The 24980-nt window shown below is 40.4% G+C and overlaps 1 protein-coding gene across 2 annotated transcripts in view; it reads right to left on the reverse strand.

The window, feature by feature from the left end:
- FSTL4 (follistatin like 4) overlaps positions 1–24980 on the reverse strand; it is a 314392-nt gene that overhangs the window by 18626 nt on the left and 270786 nt on the right. For both annotated transcript variants that reach the window (XM_053991316.1, XM_053991315.1), the window contains exons 8-11: positions 18676–18842; positions 7638–7758; positions 1454–1615; positions 297–431 (exon numbers count right to left, since the gene is read on the reverse strand). In XM_053991316.1, the coding sequence (XP_053847291.1) occupies positions 297–431; positions 1454–1615; positions 7638–7758; positions 18676–18842 (585 nt within the window). The remainder of the gene's footprint in view (positions 1–296; positions 432–1453; positions 1616–7637; positions 7759–18675; positions 18843–24980) is intronic.

The following is a 24980-nucleotide window of genomic DNA, read 5'->3' on the forward strand; positions in this document are numbered from 1 at the left end:
TCCCTGATATCTGGAACTATTACCAATTTGTTACTCCAATAAAGCTGTTACCCATCACACCCAGTATACTTCTGGCACATGAAAGACACCATCTTCCTGGACCAGATTTTACCTTCTCTGCATGATTCCTACCCCCAAAATGTGTCCAATCTTCTGATCAAAGTGCATTCAGAACTGTCATTACCTTATGTAAGATCCAACTTACTGCATGCAATAGCCTGAACTATTAATTTACATGTATACCATCACATTCCAACACTATTTAAAGAAAGGAATACACGGAAAATTGAGCTTACGGGTCTTTCTCGCTGAATCCTCGATGAAAAGGGAAGAGATGTCCTCATCCACTCCCACCTCATTTTTAGCAATGCAGGTGTAGGCACCAGTGTCTTCATAGCGAACACTACTGATATGAAGTTCACTTCCATTTGCTGTAAAAGAGACACTCATAAACAGTGCTCCTCACTGCTGCTAATTGCTGTCCCTGTCTTAATTGCCTTCCACTGCCACAGCCTCCCGGTGACGGCTCGACAGGGTGGTTCCACCCCACTGTGTTTCCCCCTATTTGACTAGAGGTTTTTAGGGATTCTCATGGGAGCTGATGTCTTGCTCCTTTCCATCAGCACATACACGCTCCACACCAGAAAAGAACAAAGAACAATCTCAAATCAAACGATAAATTACATTTCATTTATTTCTTCTTTTTGTTAGAAAAGTGCTTTGGTTTTAGTGAAGAAAAATTAAATTCAATTCTGCAAACTGTTTTTCATCAGATCACCAAAAAACTTGGGTTTAAATGGGTCTCTACAGTTCCTCCTACCATTTTCCTTCCTACAGTGGGACCAATGCCTAAAACCTTTGGAACATGTTGAGATATTGTATGTGTCATGCAGCAATATCAGTGCTACCAACACAAGCTGAAGGGCACAATCTACCAAAGCCAGACTGGGGCATATGTTGAGGATGGGGTTAATATTTTTACACAGAAAATTGCAAATAAATGTTTTTGCCTTTTGCTATGCCTTTGCACCCTCATTCAAATGGGGCCCTAGGGGGGTTAAAAGCCCGATTCCTTCAGCAGGGCTGAGTGGGAGACTGATTCTAAGCTGACTTGCATCCAGTGTGGGCTTAGACATGAACAAATAATTTAATGAATTTCTCTTCAAATAATTTAATACATTTCTTTTCTGCTGTGCTGTACACAAGAAGCAAGGCAGTGAAGAAACAGGCAGGCTGTCTTTGAATAGAATGCAATTACCACTTACATCAATCAATAGTGTATTTCCCAGGAAATTCACAGGAGAAAGAGATAAAAAGAAAGAACAGGGGTTTTATAACACAATTTCCAACAACTGTGGCTTAGCAAAGTACAAGAACTTCTAGTTTAAAGTGCAAAATAATCCTCCTTAATCCCTGTCTACAATACTTTAATTAATCAAAATTCTGTTCTTACCGAGGAGCGATAGTTGTTTGGATAGTTTTGGCATGATATCAATGCCGTTCTTTAGCCAGGTAATTCGGGGATTAGGGATGCCTTCAGCGTGACATTTCAGGCTTGCAGACACGCCCGGCTCCTGCGCCTGCGTTTCGGGGTAGACGCGAATCACCGGAGGCACTGCGGGAAGCAAGGAATGGGGGACTTGAGACCCGCGCCGGGCTCGAGAGCCACTGCTGTCCTGCAGTGCCACGAGGGGCTCTGAGCTGAGAACCACGGAGATAAGCTTGGTCTGGCTGTCAGTGCAAGCTACAAGAATGATTTCTCTACAGCTTGACTTCGGGGGCAGAAAATAGAAAAAAATACTTTTGCAAGCACTGGCATATGAGAGAAGCTGAGGATGCCCCATCCCTGGAAGTGTTCAAGGCCAGGCTGGACGGGGCTTGGAGCAACCTGGTCTAGTGGAAGGTGTCCCTGGCCATAGCAGGGGGTTGAATTGAGATAGTGTTTAAGATCCCTTCCATCCCAAACCAGTCTTTTCTTTAACAGAAAAGAGTAAACTATATACCAATGCCAGGGAGCAACCTTGCGATCCAATTCTGTATTTAGACTGTTCTTGCTTTCATTGAGTGACTAACTGAACTTAATAGTTGGATTAAAACCTAACATGGGTACTCCCATATTTAAAAATTAAAGTATAAACTCCAGGTCTTCATTGAATCTAGGAGGGAATTTGAGTTCTTGCCTAAGAAAAATAACTTAATCTTCAGTATTTAATTAAATATCCATCAGGAAGTAGACTGTGTATTCATTACCTCTTATTCTGAACAAATAAAGTGTTTATCAATTGCTTCTTTTCACTGAGAGGTTTTCAAAACATGACTCACCTTGTTCATGAAGGCACTCCTGAACTATTTAATATACTCCATTGGCAGAACAACTAATTATATTACAATTTCAGAGACGTTCATTGATTTTCAATCATCTTTCCTTCACTGCTCAAACCAACAAGGCTTAATACTACCCATTAACTATTTCTTAACAATTTACTTACACACTTAAAAAAAAATTGCAATATTGCAACATCAGTGAAAGATACCAATGAGACTCTTTCATCTTGAGGGAAAAATAAAAGGAAATGTGAGGATGACTCATACCATGGCCGATGGTATTTGTGTTTCACAATTAAACAGTCAACTTTTCTATGAGATTAGGAGATTTTGGGATTAATGATGTAGCTGCTGAAAGCTGTACAGTTTTGTAAAATCATGGCCAGAGTCCAATGTGGATGTGTCCAGCCTGGATGGGATGCTACTAGTAACATTTTTTGAATGAAATTATTTAGTAAGTGAGGTCCATTGAAGGCCAACATGATTTATTTAGACTCACAGCTGAAAGACAGCGTGCTTCCTACAAATGCAGAGGGAAAAGATTTACAATATTCAAGAAAGTCTGATTCTCACATCCTGGTGAAATCAACTGACTTCACTGAGATCTCACATGGCCACAGGCACCAGAGAATTTTTACTCCAAGCCAAGTGTCTTCTCACCTGCCAGCTCTCAGAGACAGAGCCCACCCCAGTCATCACCTATTTAATGCTCTCAAAGCCATTATGGGTTGTTATGTCCTTAATACTGTTTGCTTTAGGCTTTCCTGCTCATCTGGGCAGCTGTGCCAGCGCTTCCCAGGCTGGTCACAGCCATCAGCTCCCCAGAATCAGGGCACCCCTTCACCAAACTGACTGTACTTTGATCTCTCATGTTTTTGCCTCACACCTTGATAGTCTGCACATGAATAATCCACTTATTTTACCCGAAGGGCTACAAACACAATAGATTTATCCTGCCAAAGGTAGCTCACAGGTCCTAGACACTGAATCAATGCTCTGCATGAAAATTAACTTAAAATTACAGCAAGGTATCTTTTCAAGAGTGATTAATAAGGAAATTGTTTGTTTTCACCTACAAAGAATATGTGCTTCACCTCCATTTCTGCTCTCTTATCATTTTCCTTCTCCTTCTATTTTTAAACCTTTTATTTCTTCTCCCTTGTCTTACATAATTCACTGCAAAGGTAAATTATTGCATGCAAATGCCTTGTGATAACAGCAAACTGCAGAATATATTTTTATTGTCCTTGCTACAAATTAATACATTCCAGGTAAGCACATTAAACTTGCAAAGATTTCAGTTCCAGACTTTGGGATATATGGATTACCCTTTGCTTTTTCCCTTGGTGAATATATATCATTGCTAACCATTACTGTGTCTGCAGCCAAGGGCAATATAAAAATGCCATTATCTTAAGCAAAGTAGGAAGAAAGAGGCATTGAAACAAGCACGAGATTGTGTAGATTGCCTACTACTGCATACTGAGCAGCACCTCAGTGGTGAGCAGACCAATTCATTACTATAAAACAGCTCAAGTGATAAAGCACACGATGAGCACAGATGGTGGCACCAAGGCCCAAAGACATCCATTGCTGCTGCAGGAACTCTGTACTCCAGGGTGTAACAATAATTAACAGATTAATCATTTACTCGAGATGTTTTACTCTTTCCATTTATGATTTGAAAGGAGTTTGCAGCATTTTATGTTTTCTCTTGAAAAGCCACATTAATGAAACATCCGTGTTTGTAACATCTTGCTTATGGGAAAATTTGTCCTATTGGACCCTTATAATCAGGCTGAGGATCAAATGGTTTTTTAAAAACTATTTTCAAGGAATAAAGTATTCTGATTTATGCTGATGTTTTCCCGAGTGCAAGGACCAAGGAAAATGATGCCCTACACCCAGCAGTCTCTTGATTTGCCAACTATCAATTTTCATAGTTGATTACTATTTTATGAGATTCTTTATCCTCAGGACCTCTTTTTTCCTCTTGAAAGTGCTAAATTGCTTCCTCCCTACAGTTAGTGTATACTGTACACATTTCCCAAGCAATATCCATACATAGGAGAGAACATAATTATCCTACTGTTCTTGGCTCCTCCTGATCAAAGATACAGAATGCAAGATAAACTTTTCATTCTTAAACCATTTAAACATTGCCTTTCAGCAATTTCTTTTCCTCCAAAGATCTTAAGGGCAAGCTGTATAAATACACTGACTTAAATTTTACTAGTAACTGTGAATTCTAAGATTGATGAGCTCAACCAAAGCTCTCACATCAAACTGGCTGCATTTCACATGTGCTTCATGCTTCATGTCCTGAGCCAGCACTTTGGGGCATTCACCTGGTGACCTTCACATTTTCTGCTGAAGAGAATTCTCATCTCTGCTTGTCAAAATAAGCATCTGGATCTACCCCTGTTATTTGGGATATCCTGAACCATCTGACACAAAGGGAAACACTGCATAGCATTTAGCAGTTGAGCAGTAGTAGAGCATCAAATCTCAGAAACATTTAATGTTGTCAAAATTGGGCTGCAAACTTTCTATTTAAGCTTGTATTTCCTTATTTTCTATATTACCTCATCAATTTAAGAATCCAGTTTAATGTTCTAAAAAGAGGCAAAGAAAAAATAAGTTAAAGAGCATCTAATATGTTGGATAAAAGCAGAGGAAGAGAGCACATGTAACTAAGATCAGACTCTTTTGTGAGCTTACTGATGTGTCTTAGTGGGAACAGTAAGGCAGGGCCCAGGTGCTATGGAAAAGGACCCAAAGATGCTGGAAGAATTACTGCAGCTTTGAAAACACTGAATTAACTGAAAAACAGTCTAAAAATTAGAACCTGCCTGTAGAGACGCAGCGGTCTTGGGAAGGGTGGGGGATAACCCTTTTACTTCCAGCTGGATCTTCTTTCTCTATTATCTCCCAACAGACAAATTTGGGAGGTGTGAAAAGAAAAATTCTGATAATTTTTACAAAATAAAAAGCACCCATGTTTTTGATATTGAAAGTAGAACAGTGCCTCCCTAGATGAGACAGGCAAGCAGATACAGATGAGTTCTGGCTGATTTGGTTCTGTCACATTCTCTTACCATTTTAGTCCAATACAAGAAAGCAACAAAAACCCTTCCATGCTGAAGATGGAGTTTTTAGTTTGATACAGACAGACAGAGACAAGCCCCAGCACTGAACAGAGCCCATCAACTACACTTAGATTCTCAGCATCTTCACTCAATTCAGTTTGGCTCAGTTTCTTCCCACTACTCCTGTCAAGAAAAATTCCTCCATTGAGGAAAAATTGTCCTTTAAGTTACTAAAGACCGAGGTTTCCCTGTGAAAGGCTCTGCCTTGGGAATCCTCCAATGCATTTGAAGCAAACAACGCTGTCCAGCCATCAGGGCTGTCACCCTCGCATCGGCTGCTGAGGAAACTGTGACACAGGCACAAAAGGAGGGAATGTAGTGATGTGGGCAGCCACATCAAGAATTGCAAAAACCCAGCTTTGCAAAGCCTAATGGCTCACATAGGAATATCAGATGCTGTGAGACAAAGATTTCTAGACCCTGCAGTGTTTTCTAGTTGATACCAGAATGCAAGGCTTTTTATTCTGTATTTAGTGACTACATAGCATATTAAGAAGCCCACATAGATAGTGGTTTTTGTATAACAGCATTTTTCTTTTGGTAAGAAAGCCCCCATGCAGCTATGGTATGAAACTTCCACTTAAAAAGAAAATGTGATCTTTCAATAACAAGCTAAATCTAAGTGGCAAGCGTGAGTATGGAACACATCACCCCCTCCCCACACTCCATCCAGCTTTCCTCTCATTCTGGTTTAAGTTTCAAAGCCTTTGGGTCTTCTATTCTCAGTGCTGATAAAGTCTACATTGTTGTCTGCCAACTAAACTCCATTCAGGCCTCATAATACATCACATAATAGACATGGGATTAAGTTGTTAGCTGGCTTTTCTTTCAACTGCCATTCATCACACAAACAGCACTTTGAGGAAGGAAACCTATTTTCTCAGCTGCAGCATACACGACTTGGTTATCCACATTGCTGAGATTTACAAATTATTGTCTCAAAAGATGACAAATTATTATGTAGAGACATTAAGTCAGCTTTCATTCAGATCAACCAGATACTTTGTGCTCTCCTCCAGGTACTCATGGGGTGGGGGGAGCACTTACACATGTCCAGCAGACCTGAGCTGCAGTCAAAACAAAACCTCATGTCCACCACAGCTCTTCTTAAAATGCATAAGTATCCCTCTTCACTGTTTCTCCTCTCACTACTGACCTCTGTGTAACTACTGCTCTCACTAGCTGAAAGCTCTCCTTTTTGCAGGTCAACACACGCCTAGAGAAAGGACTAAATATTAGTTTTCCTTATAATATATATACTCTGTAGTAAAGTTACTGAATTTTCCTTAAAAAAAATACTTTCCTCACAGAGTACATCCCATTGTGTACATCCCATTTCATACCAGAATGAACCCACAGTTAGTAATGGGTGACCGTGTCCCCTGTTCTGGAGACACTGCTGGGCATCATCAGCACATGTGAAAAGGGGTCAGAAGTTGGAAAATGCTGGTTGCTGCTGTGGAGGTGGATACTCTGTGGGCTGGTACCTCGATGAAATGCTGGCTTAATCTAATGTAATTTTAAATTAAATCCGGCTGAATGAGTTTGAGGTCAGGAGACAGATAGTGAGCACCTGTATATAAGTTCCACCAGGGGATGGAGGTGCATAAGAATGCTGGAATGTGGACTGTGTGATTCTCTCACCTGTAAAATGATTTGCCCTCATTTTGCAATCCAGTGAGCCACTGTAAACAGCCCTCAGCAAACCAAGCTCAGTACAGCCAGGTAATAACCTGGATATATATCTGGGAGTTAACTGGTTTTGGAAACACTGCTGTATTTATTTAAATATCCTGGGCTATTTCATGCAACAGAAATTATTTTCTGGAAGAAGAAATTATTGAGGCAACACTTCTGTTGACAAAAGTAGTAATTACTTTAAGAGATGCTTGGAAATGCTGCTCTTAACTCTATGGAAATGTCACTGACAGCTTGTTTAACAGTGAAGATACCTCCTGAAGCCCAGGTAATTATACACATCCCCCCTTGACACTTTTATTTTTGACTGCTTGTGTGACAGTGCGAGTGAGCCAACCCCAGGCTGCATTTGCTCTCATGCACAGATTTGAGCTGTGGCTTTACACATCTCAGTGTGAATGAGGTTAACACACAACTTTTCTTAGGGAATGTTTTCATGGAATGTCATATATGCCATTTACTAACCATTCACCTGAAGGATGTGGGTCTGATACAGCTCTTCATAGCCGTAGGCATGACAGGTGTAATTGCCCATGTGAATAGTTGTTACCTTGGTGATGTAGAGGGAATCATCTTCTCCAAAATCCTGAATGGAACAAAAGACAGGAAAGGTGCCTTATTATTTAGTAACAATATTTTAAGCACTACATGAATGGATACTACCTGTTCAGAGGTTTTGATAGCAATGCAGCCTGGGGACACAGCTTGAATTTTGAACAGTAGGCTATAAAGTTCATAAATCAACACACAGGGAGAAAATGAGCAGCAATTTAAGAGTAAGGTAAAGTGACTCATCTGAGAATATGAACTTTTGTGCTTGTTGCTAACAAGGTGCTCTTTGCACATAAAAAAAGATGGCCATTTCCAGCTGTTTAATTTATGGGGGAATTTAATAACTACCTGTTAACCTCAGGTGCATAAAATGCTAACATTTGGGTGGGTTAAGGTTTCCTTTATCTGTGCTGGTTCTCAGAAAATGCACTGCAGCCTTGAGACTTGATGAAAAAGAACTGAAGCTCTTTGTCACTTATCTCAGACAATATCCTAGGCAGGAGACATGGAAGAACACAAAAAGCCTTTTCTCAAACATACCTGTTTAGTTCTGTAACTGCTTAACAAGTGTATTTCTTCATCCCCTTCATCTTCCTAGACCTGCTCTTGCACTGTTTCAATTTTTGATTACAGATGGGAAGGATTGAGTTATTAGACACATTTTTGCCATTTGAATACGTTGTACAAGTACCCTGCTTAGGAATTTATTTCAATTCATTATTTATTTGTTAATGTCAATGTTTATTTACTGAATTACAGCTAAGAGAACCACAGCACTGATGGCTAAATGAAGCAGCTTCTCTTGTTACTCCACCAACCTTCAGATTCTGCAGCTTCAGAGTGTTTGTGTTTCTATGCAAACTGAGGAGGATACATTTAAAAACAGTTCACGAGCTGAAAGAATGATTTTTCTGTAATCATCCCCATGTATGAAGTATGCTAAATTGAACTCTTTGAGTAATTTCACTGCAATATTATGGGAAAATTCAACTTTGACTCGGGGTGGCACAAACCCAGTACAACAAGGTGAATGTTGGAGAGCGGTTGTGTTTATGAAGACACAAGGACTTGTTTTCAAAGTGCCAATGTGCAGCTGGAAGCCAGCCTGCAGCCCAGGGTGTGCAGGGGAAGCCCTTCCAGGAGGTCCTGCCTGCTGCCACCCTCATGTCTGGGACTTGCAGTGAGGAGGTGACAGCTCATTGCCTCCTCTGCCCTGGCAGAACCCACCAGGGGGGAGAGGTTAGACAGGAGCATCACTTTGATCTGCTGGCTCGGAGTCAAGAACTTGGGTCCTGATTGCTTTGTGCTGGAGGAAGGGAATCCACACACAGAAGTTCTGACGCTGCTCCTTCCCTGCTGCACCCATGGCAGCTCCAGCACTATAAGGAACCATCCACATCCACCTGCTGCTGCCAACCCCTGCCAAGGACTCAGAGATCACAGGCAGGAGTTGTTTGATCAGTGGATGGGCGCATTTCTAAACCCAAACCTTTTGGGGCTCCTTACATCTCACATTTCCTGCCTCTTCAGGGTGCATGTGCTTTGCAGTTTGAACCTTCCTTTCCAGACACCACCCTTTGAACATTTTTTGAAGGAAGCTGTGATTCTGCAGCAGACGTGCAATGCCAGCTGGCACCCTTCAAGAGAAGTACAAAACAGCAGTTTTGGATTGCAGTCTCATACAGTATGGATTGATCTGGCTCTACTTCTGTCAGCTCGTGAATCTTCTCCAAAATCTTCTGTCTGGCACTGAAAAGCATCTTCATGCCTCACCTCTCTGTGGCAGGTCAGCACTGGCAGAGGGGAGAGAATTTTGAGAACTTGCCTAGTTTTTAGACATGTTTTAAGGCAGGTTGAAAGAGAGCACTAAGAAATAAGGAGTTTACTGGCAGGACACAACCCTTCCCAAAGCACAGACCCTCACCTGAGAGGGTGCAGACACATCCACAATCATAACCTGGTACTGCTGGCTGTGCTGCTCCAATGGGCAAATGTATGAACAATCATAAAGAATCAGAGTAAATCCATAGATGATCTGAAATCCATTATCTGTAATTAAAAGCATCTCAGATATCATTGTCACCTTGGTGTCAGGCATCTACGCTATGGGATAAGCTGGCTAAGATATCCAATACACTATTACAGATATCTACTCAAAAAGATGCACGAGTAATTGCTAATGGAAAAGATATCAACCCTGTTCAAATCGTATTTGCATGAGACACAGAAAATGCTTGCACTGGAGGGGACTTAATAACAGTTTTTGTAAGTTAAAAGAAACTAAAACTGAGTTTAGATTAATAAAAGCAGGATGGCTATTTTAATAGAATAATTTAGTCCAAGGAGTTGTGGAAAAACAGGACAATATAATCTTCTCTATTTAAGTATGTTACTTCCTTTAAAATATCACAGAAAAATATTCTGAATGCTTGGTTTGTGCTCTGTAATTGTCTTTTTAAGGATGATTGGGTTTTTTCCAATGCAGACAAATGTATTAATATAAGCAAAAACCCTTGCAGAACCAAACAGGTGCAACACAATTGTATTAACTTCCTTTCCAAATGTTTTTTTTCTTGAAAAGAGGGGCTTATATTTGTAAAAGCAAAGTTTGTGACTTTCAAAATCTATTTTCTGACTTTTGGTGTTTAAAGAAAGTTATCAAAGATGATTTCAGTTAGCACCATATCACCATGTCAGCCACAGAAGGGAATTATCAACCCTGTATTAGAACCTGCAGACACTGTCAGTCCATATATAACTATAACAATATTAAGATTTGAAAGTGTTTACGATTGGGAAGGAAAAAGAGATTGTGGCATTAAATGTTTAATACTGAAGCTTTTGTTGCTACAAAAAGTAGACTGAATTCTCTAACAAATTAATGACTTTCTGTGTGTTTATTGCAGCTCACGGTTTTCTCCTAGTGTTTCCCTGTGGATATAGTTAGTACATTAGGATTGCACTGTTACATTTTCTATCTATGGATGCATTCTTATGCACAAGCACTTTCTTTGTGTATTTCATAAGGGTGTATTTGAAAGTGCTGTAAAAACCCAAGCCCTGGAGCATTAAGAAATGATGAGTCTTTGATTCCTTAATAGCCTCTAACTTCACATCTTGCAGTCAGGAGTGCTGTGTTGCACTTGGAAGCTGTGAGATGTCTTTGGGATGTGTCCCATATCCCCCTCCTTGCTGCACTGCCTCTGGGAGCTCTGAGGAGCTGCTCAGCTGCTCCCAGGCCACTGCCCTGTGCTAACAGGGTGTGAGTGAGCACTGACAGCTGCTCAGCTGCTGCTCTGGTTTGCCGGCATGTGGAAGGGGTGGGCAGAGGGAATGGGAATGATTCACCATGGGAAAAAGCAGAGGAGATAATTTCACATATTTTGACTCAGTTCAGATGGCTTTTGCTTGTTAAGCCAGCTCTCCAAGTCACCACAAGCCTGAAAGCAGACAAAGCAGAACAAAAACACCTATAAAACTGATGCAACATAATTCTTCTCTCTCCAAATCTATCCCAGCTTTAAAACTGAGTATTTCAGGGCTGTCTGGGAGGCTCAGTAAGTGCTGCACACCCCAGGGAGCTGTTACTGCCCTACTTGACCCCAGTAATGCCCCACAGTGAATTGAAAAGACATCTAAATGTATCATCCCCTGACGAAGAACAGGCAATTGGTAGAAAGGCAAAACCAGCAAGTTCTGAGATTTACTTTGGTTTTCCTAATTTACCACGGAAGGTGAATTGTCATGGAATCATGGAAAGGTTTTGGTTGGAAGGGACCTGTAAGCTCATATGGTCCAACCCCCCTGCCACCTTTCACCAGACCAGGTTGCTCCAAGCCCCATCCAACGTGGCCTTGAACACTTCCTGGGATGGGATGTCTCTGGAATGGATGTGGGTGCTCAGGGATGGGGTATCTCACCATTTTCTTGTGAAGAGGAAGAAAGAGAAGTGATGGAACTAGAGGGAGCACCCATCTAACTCCACAGAATCATACACCCTGCATCAAAGCAGCCAGATAAGGGCAGGGTGTTCACCACCTCTACCTTACGAATTTCATTATAAAGTAATTCTTTGAATAAAAGAAATTCAGAAAGATATGCTTATAATTTCTCATAATTGATAAAGTCAACTAGTGGCAGCTGATAAATTGACTTCTCCTGCAGTTCATATCACCTTTTTTCTCCCTTTTTCAAATAAAAAGTTCTCTGTTCTTCATGAGCTCCTTTCATGTCTTGCATTTACCCTTCAACTAAAGGATTAATTAAATGACCTCAGAATATATTTTAACTTTTCAAGATTTAAAAGGATGCATCACCCTGCATTATACATTGATAACAGCTTAAAAAAAAGTAGTTGCCCTAAAAAAATAACAAAGCAGATCCTAGAAAATTGATATATACCTTTTTTTTTTTGGTACATTATTTCCTTTCCATCACTACTGATTACCCAAGGCATTGGTCTTTCCAAACACAAGATTTTTCATATTTATTTATCCCATTCCCATTCTAATGCATTCCCTGGTCATGCACTCTGCCGCGGTTCAGAGACACCGTGCTCAGAGATGTGTAAAACATTGCATATTACTTGTAAATCTTGTTCACATTCTGTCTCAAGTGAATTCCAGCCTGTGATTGTAACACCACAAATCTCCTGCTCTGACACCCAAGAAGGAGCTGGCAGAGAGGAGCCACATTAACCCTGCATGCTGAGCTAGCTGTGATGCCACAGGGTGCAGGGCACTGCCACCCACATTTTGCCTGTTTCAGATGCATTTTCATGAAGCTTTCTAACATGCCTTAGGGTTGTTCCAACATTTTAAACCCTTTAAATTTTTGTCAAATTTGTAATTTCTTGGTTTTCAGGAAGTTTGAAGAGGAATAAGCATAGACGCTTCTTATTTTTTAGGTTAACTTCCAGCTGCTTGAGAAAAAGCCCCAAACCTGACTTCAAACCATAAAGAGGAAGAAGAAACAGGAAAGTCAATCCTACTGACATGAAGGCAGAGATTGCCCACATCCCCAGCTCTCAGGAAGGGCACGCTGGCACCAGTCACCCCACAGTATGGCACTGTGGGTTATACACTCCCTTGCTCAAGCCATTTACACCCACACAGTGATTTTAACCATCCAAGTTAGATATTAAATGCTCCTAATAAATACTGGGCAGGAGGGAAGCCCTAAAGATAGTAAATACCCTCTCACCATGATGGTTTAAAAGTGTTCATAGCAGAAATAATGGCAGAGGGAATGAAGTTCCCTGAGTGGTTCTTCTCTTGGGAGATTTGCTTTCCAAATACTAGTATTACTCCTATACTAATAATAATTCACTTCATTTTTGACCCCCCTCCATTTCAGCCCTTTCCCAAGCCCAGGGAAGCTGGAGACCTTCTCCACGTGGTTTCAGTGCCTACTGACAAAACCAGTCCTGGCAAAGGGGCTTGCCAGTGTCACCAGTTTTCCACTAGAACCCCAGAATGGTTTGGGTTGGAAGGACCTCAAAGCTCATCTTGCCCCAGCTCCCTGCCATGGGCAGGGACACCTTCCACTAGACCAGGTTGCTCCAAGCCCCGTCCAACCTGGCCTTGAACACTGCCAGATGAAGAAAAACACCATCCTGATCTCACAATCACCAGCAAAGCAACTAGTTCACACTAAAAAAAGCTTGCCTGATCCTCAGTGTCCTAGAAATCTCTCTCTGATAATGTTTACAGGATTTTAAAACAAAATGTACCCAAGCATTTAATGAGATTATTATTATGCAAAATCTACAACAATGGCTATCACTTAGGAAATTATTTCTCCTCACTAATGAAATGTCTCTGATCTTTTTTACAATAGATTTATGAGTGATTCATATAAAAATAATAAAAACTAAATTAATCATGGGCCCTTAAATCACTTTCTTTGATGCTTTTAATAATTCATTTCTAGAGACAAGCTGAAAACTTATGCTTCATTAATATTATTTGTTCTTGGTTTTAGACATCACTTTAGTCATTTACATGGAAAGAAATTCAGCCTTAAGCAAATGCCAGAATACTATTGCAAACACAGCCTGGTGGGGCATTAATTTATCTTTTCTTGTTTTCCTGCTCAAAGAATTTAACACAACACGCTGCTGAATCAAAAAAATTTTTGCCTTGAAAATATGGACATGAACTTTTTAGATAGTTGTGTAATTATAATATAACAAAAAAAAAGGTGAGTTTTACAACCTGAGAAACTCAGAGATAACATGACAAGGAAAACGAATAGTAGGTACATTCCTCTAAAAATGCAAGTGGATACAATTTCTGTAATCTTCATTATGACAAAATTGTGAGGGTATATATTTAGAATATACTGTCAGTAGTAATTTTGCACTTAACCTCTATTTTGGAGCCTGTAAATACATTAAGAAGCTATAAGAAATTTCGTAAACTTTGATTGGAAAGAGAAAAAACTTGGTTCTTAACATCCAACTTTTTGTAACCTGCTCCCATCACTGCAGTATCTAGGATGGCCCAGGATTTGATAATTTTAATGGCCCAAATTCTACTAGAAGGGAATTAATGGGGTTATTCACACATGAGCTTTTTATTACTTAACAGTGAATCTACATTAAAAACATCAACATGAATACATTGTCTTCATACAGACTATTTTAATGAGAAAACTAATCCCAGTGACTTGGACTTTAAAGGTTGGCTGTTTACTTTGGGTTTCAAATAGTATACATGGAAAAGGGACATCTTCAAGAACATACATGAAACGTGTCCCAGGACAGGCGGGCACAGCTCTTGTAAGGGCCATGAGATGTACATGGAGGTGATTTCCCAGGGGGATGGGGAATACCAGCAGTCAAGGCTGTGGTCTGGAGCTCTGTGTTGTCCCTGGGTGGGATGCTTCGAGAGAGCAAGGCTGTGCCACCTTACTTGACATCAGCAGAAATGAAGAAATCTGTATTTACACAATTGGTTATATAAAGCCTATTTTTGAACTAATGATCCAACACCAATGTGAGTTAAAGTGTACTGATTAAAATGAAATGAGTAATGAAAGACACTAATGAGTTTAGGCTACCTGCATTACACTTGATAATTCACCAAATTCTTATCTACCCCTACACCATATTTGTTTTCTTATGGTAATCTCTTTCACCATGCTTCTGAAGGAGCAACTTACATTTATAAATTTTATCAATTTACACATGTTTCTCTGGAGATAATGTCAAGTCATGTGAAACAATACCCTATAAATACGATAGGCATTTGACTCCATGAGGAGTTTATTTTATTTTCAAATTGAGGAATACTTTCAAAATCACATACTTGAGAAAACATATAGCTTGTTCCTAGGAGGCAAAAGTATATTATTTTGAATGATGACACATTTTAACCACTTCACTTTTGTAGTCAGAAATCAATTTATAGCTATAACAAATTTATCAGTTTCAGCTACATTATCGTTATTTTCTGCATGAGAAAAATTGATGTGACTTTATTAAAGTGGAACTGCAAAGGGACTTCTAATGGATAAATAATATGGATGGGTAATTTATGGAGAAATAATATTTTTATGCTAAAAGCAATCTTAAATGTTTGCAAGAGAAACTGTTTAATTACATGTACTATTAGCATGGCTCTTTTGCAATAGCTATATGACAACTCATTAACAGAGCTCCCATAGACGGGATATGACAAATTATTACTAGTTGCTTATGAAAGCTTCTGATTAAGAGAGCAATGAAAAATTATAAATATTTTGTTGCCAATCAAGATATCACATAAAAGTGATTTAACTAATGCAGTTAAACATCTAGGCTTTATAGTAATTTTCAATCTTTCAGTTCTGTGCAAATTTAGGCTTATCTAGGGTTTTGTTGACTTTGTCCCTCCCAGTATTACCCTGGAACATAGGTCACCTTCTCAGCCTTCTTAGATCACATTTGTCATGAATCTGGAGAGAATAAAGCAACAAAGGACACTTCAGCAATGCCTTTCCTCTGCTGCTCTCACACCTAGTTGTCAGGATTCTGTTTTTTTTCAGACTTGAGCTTCTAATTTCATCTGATTTCTTGAATTAGCATTTAGAAGAGAAAGAGTTTAATTGAAATACAATGCCAGGACTTTTCCAAGTGTGTGACTATCCTGTAGGTCTGTATGTGATTAGCAATGTGCCAAGAGCAGGGAGGATTTTCTTGAAGTTAAAAAGGTACAATTAATCTCCTGTTGCACTTCCAATTAGCCAAATTGCCAACCTTATTGTGAAAAGCAGAAATGCAATTGAGTTTCTGCTTGAGGCGTACTAAAGGAAAACTGAAGTAATTTAATTAACTATCTTCAAGTACATTAAGAAGCACACAGCCTTTCTGCTGTCAGTGCCTTTAAATAGATTATTGTTTAATGTGAGTTTGTGTACCCACGTAAGGCTGAAGCTTTGAACTGTCTGCTGCCACCCCCTGACCTGAGCTGTTAGGTGTTTAAGAAAAGACCAAGATGAATAGAGGGATGGAGCACCTCTGCTACAAGGAAAGGCTGAGAGAATTGGGATTCTTCAGCCTGGAGAATAGAAGGATTAAGGGTGACCTAACTGTGTCCTTCCAGTACCTGAAGGGAACCTACAAGAAAGGTAGAGAGGGACTTTTAAACAAGGGCATGTAGTGACAGGAGAACGGGGAATGGGTTAAAAAAGAGTAGGATTAGATTAGATATTAGGAAAAAAATCCTCCCTGTGAGGGTGGTGAGGCACTGACATATGTTTCCCATAAGAGCTGTAGATGCCTCATTCCTGGAAGTATCCAAGGATAGGCTGGATGAAGATTTTGCAACCTGGTCTAGAGGACGGTGTCCCTGCCCATGGCAGGGGAGTTGGAACGAGATGAGCTTTAAAGTCCCTTCTAACCCAAATCATTCTGTGGTTCTAGGATAAATAAAAGGCTGCATTTAGCAGCTGAAGGACCATGCCTGCTGCCACCAAGTGCTTCAGACATGCAGGTACCCATCCTCAGTAGCCAGAGAGTAGACATGCCTGAGCTCAAGCATCCTACATAACACCCACTGTGGAAGAGGGAAAATAAAAAATGGCAATCCCCAAATTATGCCTCCTCAAGCAATCAGACCAGAATACAGACAGCAGTGTATATATAGAACATAAAATATTTACACAGTGTAATTAAAGATGAAAAAGTTGTGGAGGTATTCATTAAACTAGAAAAGTTGATGTTCATTAGTATATGACAAGATGATAGAGGTCATAAACTGATATGTAACACATTAAAATTGAGGCATAAATCTTGTTTTTTCTCCTTGTAACAATCTCAGAGTGCTCTTCTGACATAGGTTTTTGGTGATATACTCGTTGAAACAGATCAAAAAGTGATGTTTTTTCTTGCTGTATTACACTCCATGGGAGTGTTGAATCATTCAGGAACCAATCAGCTCATGTGCAAGGACATAACTCTGCCTCTTAACATAGAATCACCAATGAGAAACAGAATTACTTATAAGCAAACCAGAAATCCACTTGGGCCAGTGCTAAATTATGTGAGGACGTATTCAGCATTCTGTTTAAAATAGCAGGAGTTGCTAATGAACCCTCAGAGCCAAGTGCCATCAGTCCCTCAATAATGTGTTTCTACTCAGGTTCTTGGACTGTGATTTTGTGTCCAGTTCACACAGGAACTTTAATTCTTTAAGATTAATGTCATCATAACCAAAATTTCATAAAATTTCTTAAATTTTCATAAAGCTAAATACATGGAATTTTCATTATTTTTGGCCAACAAATCCCAAGACTGCTCTTGAGCCTTCAGAGGCTCTGCTGTATTTCCATGTCAAGCTCGAAGCAGTGACAAAAAATACAAAAAAAATTAAATGGATAATACTTGCTGTGATGAAAAGAAAAATATGTTTAGATGGTTTTAATTATTAAGTTTGTGCACGCAGTAATTACGTATACATGGTGCACATGATTTTCCTGCTAAGGAAGAGTCAAAAAATAAAGTACTGGGCTGCTGTGTGCATTTCTGTCCCATGTGCTGTAATTTTCACTTTTTACTGCAGAAGAATAAACCAAAGATTTTTCCCATTACAGCAATCCTGGATACACAACAATTTAGGGAGCTATAGTATTGACTGTAACAACTCTTAACTGAGTGGTTATCAAATTAACAAGAACTGAACAAAAATATAAATCAACTCTTGCTGCAGTGTAATTAAAATAAAACCTGATTTACCATATACTTTAATGAAAAGAGAAATGAAATACAGACCATATTTTTGTACACTACTTTCCACTCTCTCCATAATTAAATGTTATTAAATAAATGAGTAAGTTTATACCATCATTCAGGTATTGTCTTTACTACCAACTATGACTCAGAGATCAAACCAGCACTGTGAATTAAAAGAGATTAATCTTCCTTCCTGTGAGGGCATCGCCACACCCTGCTGAATAATCCCATTTTTAAACTGCTCATCAGAAATATCAGCCAAGGAAGGAGAGAGGAGAACTGATTTAAAGGCAAATGAAACAGGAGTATCAGAGATAAAAACTGATTATTTGGTTTAAAGAGAGGAGAGATTCATAGCCACCACAAATGTTTTGTTTCATCTTCTTGATGAATCTGTTTCACTGTACTGGGAAAGACACTTCTGAGGAGTGAGTGGTCTGTAGAGCTGTTTTCCCCTGAGTTTTGAGGTCTCTGGAGCACAGGTCCAGAACAATGAAAGAAGCACCAATAAAAGAAGCATAATTTTATATAACTTATTCCAAGTACTCCTGCTATCCCCTGCACATATGCTGCTTTGCGTTTATTCCTGAAACATATTCACCTAAAATCTAAATATTGCACCAGATTATGCTTTCCATAAAAATAAGATAAAAGTTGCACCCTTATAACTGCCACCTGCTAAATGAGGTCATACTCAAGGTCCTGATCAGACAATGACAGGAGAGGCTCAGGACGTACGTTGATGTCCTCCAGGTCGAGGAAGTTGAGGACGACGCCGTTGCGTTTCCAGATGATGGGAGGCCGCAGCGCCCCACGGATGCTGCAGGTCAGCACGGTGCTGAGGCCAACGGTGATGGTGGTCACAGTGACCCTCTGCTCCTCCGGCAGGCTCAGCTGAGTCACCTCTGCAGAAGGCAAAAGAACACGGACAACATCAAATACCACACAGGGAAGCAGCTCCTCTTCTCCCCTCTCTGACTCCCCTTCTCATTCTGGGAATAACTTTGGAGGATTTTGCCAAGGAGATGGGGTACATATGCTGCACATAAAAAAACCCATCAACAATAAAGCCAAATAAGAGACAAATTGAATCTATCTCAATCAAACTCCCTGCACCCCTTTCCTGATGCATCTCAGCTGTGGCAAGAGGGCACTAAGAGGGACAGCTGGCCAGCCTGACTGCACTTATACAAAGCAGTCAGCAACAGGAGGACAAGCAAAGGCTCTCTGGCTTGAGATCATCTGGGCTGGTTTCTCTAGAACACTCCTCTCAAAGTCCTCTGAAAAGGTACAAGAATGAGTAATGTTTGTTCCTTGAGGAAGAATTAAGGTCGGACTGCTGCCACTGAAATATAGATAAACTAAACCTAGCTTCAAATTGCCCGAACACTGGAAGTCACCAAGCTTGAAAACTTGTTTACCAAACACAGCCACATATGGCACCTGAGATACAGATGTCCTAACAAAAAAAAAGCTTAAACCCCAGTTATTTTGACTTACGTGTGCCACACAAAAGAAACTCCTGAGGCAGAGGACCTTACTGAAAACTGCACCACCAGCTCTCTGAAACCACACTATGTCACATTTTTTCCTTCTGGCCACTGACATGAGATGTGGCTGCATCTTTTGTCATGTGTGGTCACACAGAAAGGTCAGACCTGATACCAGAACTACCCTGGGTGCAGATTGCCATTACGTAGCATTTTGGCAGCAGTGAGACAGTGACTGGGCAGTCAGGCCACATTGTCCAAGCTCCTGTAGCCACAGCTTTGTAATTCACATGATGGCTTTTGCTTCCTCTCATTCCCAAGTTCTGCAACAAGAAAACTATATTGCATGTAAATGATGAAAACTGGTCTTTCAAGGTAATGGCCCATTGAGAGGAACAGGGAATGTTCACAGCTGGTGTTACTTTGCTTCAGCCAACTCCAAAACCTGGGCTAGGGAATGAAACAACCTCTCCCAGCACCAAGGCTCCTCCTTCCTCATGTCCATGGCAACAACAGCAGTAAAACACAGATGAAAGAGACTGACACTGCCTCACCCAAGGCCATGTGCTTGTGCTTTGTGAAAAAGCCCTTCAAGCAGTGCTGACCCTGTAAAATGACATACAGGGGTCAGGTTAGTCCCTCCCATCAACTGGTAAAGTTACTCTTCATCCTGTCCACTTACCTCACAACTCTGTCATTAGATCCCACACAAAATCTGAATGTCACTTGCATGGAATAAAAATGGAAAAAACCCAGTATTGACATTTGCAAACCCAATTTTCCACCTTTTCACATATTATCTAATTGAAAAATTGCTTTAACATCTCTTGAGTAGCAAACCTCTTAAATCTGTCACTAAAATACTCAGTCTATTTTAGCAGCCTTGGGCAGACTCAGTGCTCTGGTACAGCAACTGATCGTGAAGAATTAGTGCAAAACCTGCTTGTGAAAATATTCCAATAGCTCAGCATCCCTTCTCTTCTGCTTCTTCCATCTAAGTGAGAAGCTAACGTGTCACAAAGTGTTCACCACTGTGGATCTGAGGCCGATTTTGGGCTGCAGGATCCATACAGCATTGGTGTGTCTGCCAGCAGTGAGCATTTCTTCCACTTAAAATTCCCAGTGCTATTTCAGGATGAGTACAAGCTGTTCTAAATAAAAAGTAACTACAGTTTTGATAGATGGTTGACCAAAATTAGGAATGTTTGACCAATGTGGTGCTACTATTTGTGTTATGGTGGCTCCCAGAGGCATTATGTGAGAAGACTGACACAGTCTGATGATCAAACCTTAAAAATCAAAAGGGGAAGATGAAGAAATATTGGGAAGGGAACATTACCCATTCAAGACCACTGAGCAGGTTAGCAACCGAGCTGGGAACACGACACGTAACTGAATCACACTGCCCTCAGGTACCTGCTGGAAGAAATCAGGCATGTGGCAACTCAGGGGCAGTGGGCCATAGGAATAGAGAGGTCCCAGGGAGACACTGAATGGTTTGGGTTGGAAGGGACATTAATGACCATCTCTGCAACCCCTGCCATGGGCAGGGACAGCTTTCACTCGACCAGGTTGCTCCAAGCCCCATCCAACCTGGCCTTGAATGCTTCCAGGGATGGAGAGTCCATCCCACCACCCTCATCCAGCTGCTTGAGGCATGTAAACAGCACATAGGGGTAATAATGTACTTATTTTCTACATAATGAAGAGCTGCTTTTAATGAATAAAATATTTGGAGTGCACTTAACAGGATAAAGAACTGATAATTACAATAATTTTGTAGCATGCAGTAGGGCTAACGAGGACATCTCCTCTTGAGGAGAAATGAAAGAGAGGGCCATTCATTTACAAGAGAATTGTTTTTTCATCTTACTGCCATTTTTCTTAATTCCCTCTGCTGTTTTTCATGGTGCCTAGAGTTCCCTGGCTCATGCTGGGCTTCCATAAGCTCCTTCTTCAGCAATGTTTTTTTCAGTGCTCTCTTGCAGTGGAATTTAAGGCTTCCTGCCCATCTTACAAACAATTGCTAAAGAGGCTTTGGCTTTTGCTTTTTAGAAGCACAGTAATGAAAAATACATTAAGGTTTAATTAAGAAGACACCTTGCACAGCTGACATTCTTGGATGAACCATATAAGGCCAAGAGATGAGTTTTTTATGTTAAAGCATGTAATTAGCACAGACCACTTTAACAATACAAACACACTCCTTTTTAGAGTATTTCTATGGAATATATTTGACAGCATCTTATTACCAGTACATTTGAGGGATTCTAATTAACATCTAAAAGCCTTTCTACTAATACAGAATTATTTTGTATGGTTTCAGTTATTGCTTTTTTGTTTTCAATAGAAAAAGATTTCCTTATACAAGCAGGTGTATTGGAGAGGAAACAGGGCTCCCTATGATGATGCAAGGGCTGAGCTTTTTAAAACTCTTTTAAAATACTCAATATTGTATTAAGTTATAGAGCTTAGACACTGCTGCTATTGGTTTATGTGTAAAAATTATTCAAGTCACCATAATGATTTTGTGTAGAGCTTCTAGATTAAGTATTGACCACTGTTCATTTTATTTTAAAAAACCTTTAGGAGAGAAAAGGATTTTTACCATGGGTATAAAACTGAACAGAACAAATAGGCAATATTCAAAGGGTGTTCATTTGCAGAAGAACACAAGCTGGAATGGAATTTGGTCCTAAAATCAAGCAATATTATGTTCATTTGGAAATCCTGCAGGATGATGCATGCAAACCATTTTTCTACATTCCAAAGGTTCAAATATCAGTCCTTGCTGACCATAGTTATCAAGCTGTGTCAAACCTGATACTCTTCTCTGGGATTTCAGCTGAAGTAGCTCCTCAGCTTACTCCAGCTGGAAGTAAGTTCCTGCCAACTATTCTGCCATCAGAGAGAGATTCTGTCATCAGAGAATGGGATGCTATCATTCTTCACTCAATTTTTAATGGTTCCAGACAGGGGTAAAGCCTTTGTAATGATCCCTTTTAAAAAGGAATTGGTGTAAGCATGTGCCTGTGTATCAGAGGACCAGTACTAATCCCTGATCATGTAAATCAAAGACACCAAATGTGGAACAAAATCAAGGTCAACACTGAAAGGCAGCGAGGACACCACAAACTCTCCATTGGTGATGGCAGCACCTCAGTTCCTGAACACCTTGTGGTTCAGGAATTAGGGCCGTGCCATCTTCAGCCCCAAGTACCTTATTCAGGAGAGTAAGGGATCCCTCTCTGCGTGCTGGGGGTTAGTGCCAAGGGGTTATTCAGGGGAGGGACCACTCTTGTCCATCCTCTCCCACCTTTCCTGCCTGGTATGATATTCAGCTTGAAGCACTGAGCACCTTTGGTGACCCAGCTGTCACCATCTTGATGTTCTTACATTAAATTTCATGCAATACCAGGTCCCACAGTGACATGTGAGAATGTGAAGTCTTAGTAATTCCTTTCCTTGTAAAAAAGTGTCAAGATATTGCTGAACATTTCCCTCCTCCTCTCCAGTGTTATTTAAGATGCTAAGCTGGAGTTACACTGCACCTCCACAAGCTCTGCATACTAATGCAGCAGGTATTGCCTGTTGTGCTGGTTTATCATGGAAATCTTTTTCTCTGCTGTCATTTGCAGCCCACCAAAGGCAATCATAATTTCACAATGAAGACATGTGTAATTGAGGTCATTACAGGGAGCAGCCTGGAACGAACATCTATGGAGAAAACCTCATTGATGTACCATGGCGTGGAGATAATTTAGATAGCGATGTTGGGCACCTGCCTTTGCTCATGCTGCACTACCTACAGAAACAGATTTCACACTTTAAATAGTGCTTAATATCATTAATTAGATATCTTCCCTTAAATCTAAAGAAAATACACATTTTAATGCATTGTTGCCACCTTTAATCATTCTACAGTTGTTCATGGATATCTTGCCTTGCTGAAACAGAGTATCATAGAATTGCAGTATGGCTTGGGTTGGAAGATCATCTCACTCCAATCCCTTGCTGTGGTCAGGGACATGTTCCACTAGACCTGGTTGCTCAGTGCCCTCCAGCCTGGTCTGGAACATTTCCAGGGATGGGGCATCCACACCTTCTCTGGGAATCCTGTGCCAGGGCCTCACTACCTTCACAGGGAAGAATTTCCCCATAATATTTAATCTACTCTTGTTCTATCACTTAGATCCTGCTTACAAGACAAGGCAATACTTTTTAAATCCTGTAACCCATCCTCAGAGGGGAGACAATGAACCAAAACATAGCTTTGTTTGATGTTCAACAGGAGAATGACTTTCAAAGAAAGTCTCCAGCACTGATTCTTGCCCCCAAATTAATGCAGAGAGACCTGTTGTTTGTGAACTGAAGCATGGGTAACACAGTCCTAAATACACGGTGTTTCTCCAGCAATGGTTCAAGTCAGGGGTGATTTAATGGGATGGAAACTTTAGTGTCTACTTAATTCCCCAAGTCCTGCAGCTGTGTTTATGCACTGCATTAGTAAAATCTGTTTATTGCCTTGTGGCCATGAAGGTCAGTGGTGATTTTAGCATTTGTTTCAACATATAAAAGAATTCGCTAGCTGAGCACATTCTCAGGTGAGGACCTAACTGAATCCAGAAAACAAAAACAATTAATAGAACATAGTTAAAAATAGAATATAGCTTTTATAATTACTCTTTTCTCCAATAATTTTGATGAGATGCACTTGGCTCTGCATAGAGTTTGGAGAAATTTTAAAGCTGAGCTAATTGATTTTAAAATGACCGTGTTATTTGTGAGATGCATTTCTAAACATGCAACTGAAGGTGATGCTGGCCAGCCACGGAGGGACTGTGATACTGCTGGGGACACACTGGCATGGGATGTCATCTGGTTAGTCACAGCAGGGAGAGGCTAAAAGCAATGAAGGGCAATTCACATTGGGTCTGAATCTGTAGAACATTGTATAATATGCTTATAAATTACTCATATTAGGATTTGATTTAGTTTCTACCCTACTCTACAGACCAAATAAATGAATTAGTAACAGTCTCAGTACACAAATTACCCTGGGTTTGCATGCCGTTGTAAACCTCTCCCACTGGCTGCTTTTAGGACTATCTCCAGAAGAAACACTGCCATGCCATCACATTTTTCTGGTTATTAAGGTTCAGCAAGCTGGTCTTACCCAGACACATTTAACACCTCACCTGCCCAGAGTCAGGTGAAAGGATTATCCATCACCCAGCGAAAAAAACTCAATTTTCTGAATGCCAATTTAGGATTAGAGGAAAGCCAGTCATGCTACTTGAATTGTTTATGTTATTAATTAACGACCTTAGAGTTGTTAATGAACATGATTAAAGTAGTTCACAATTAATGAACCCAGAGAATTCCTACAGCTCCCACATCAGTTCATTGCAGGTGACTGGGATGAGGTTTCTGGCTTCATAACCTGTGAAAAACACCACCAGGAGCTGGCTCTGCCTCTGGCTACCCTTGGTGTGACCCATCACTGCCCAGCTGCCACTGAGGGAAATCTCAGGAGCTTGGTGTCCCTCAAAA

Source organism: Vidua macroura, chromosome 15 (assembly GCF_024509145.1).
Source record: "Vidua macroura isolate BioBank_ID:100142 chromosome 15, ASM2450914v1, whole genome shotgun sequence".
NCBI classification, from domain to species: Eukaryota; Metazoa; Chordata; class Aves; order Passeriformes; family Viduidae; genus Vidua; species Vidua macroura.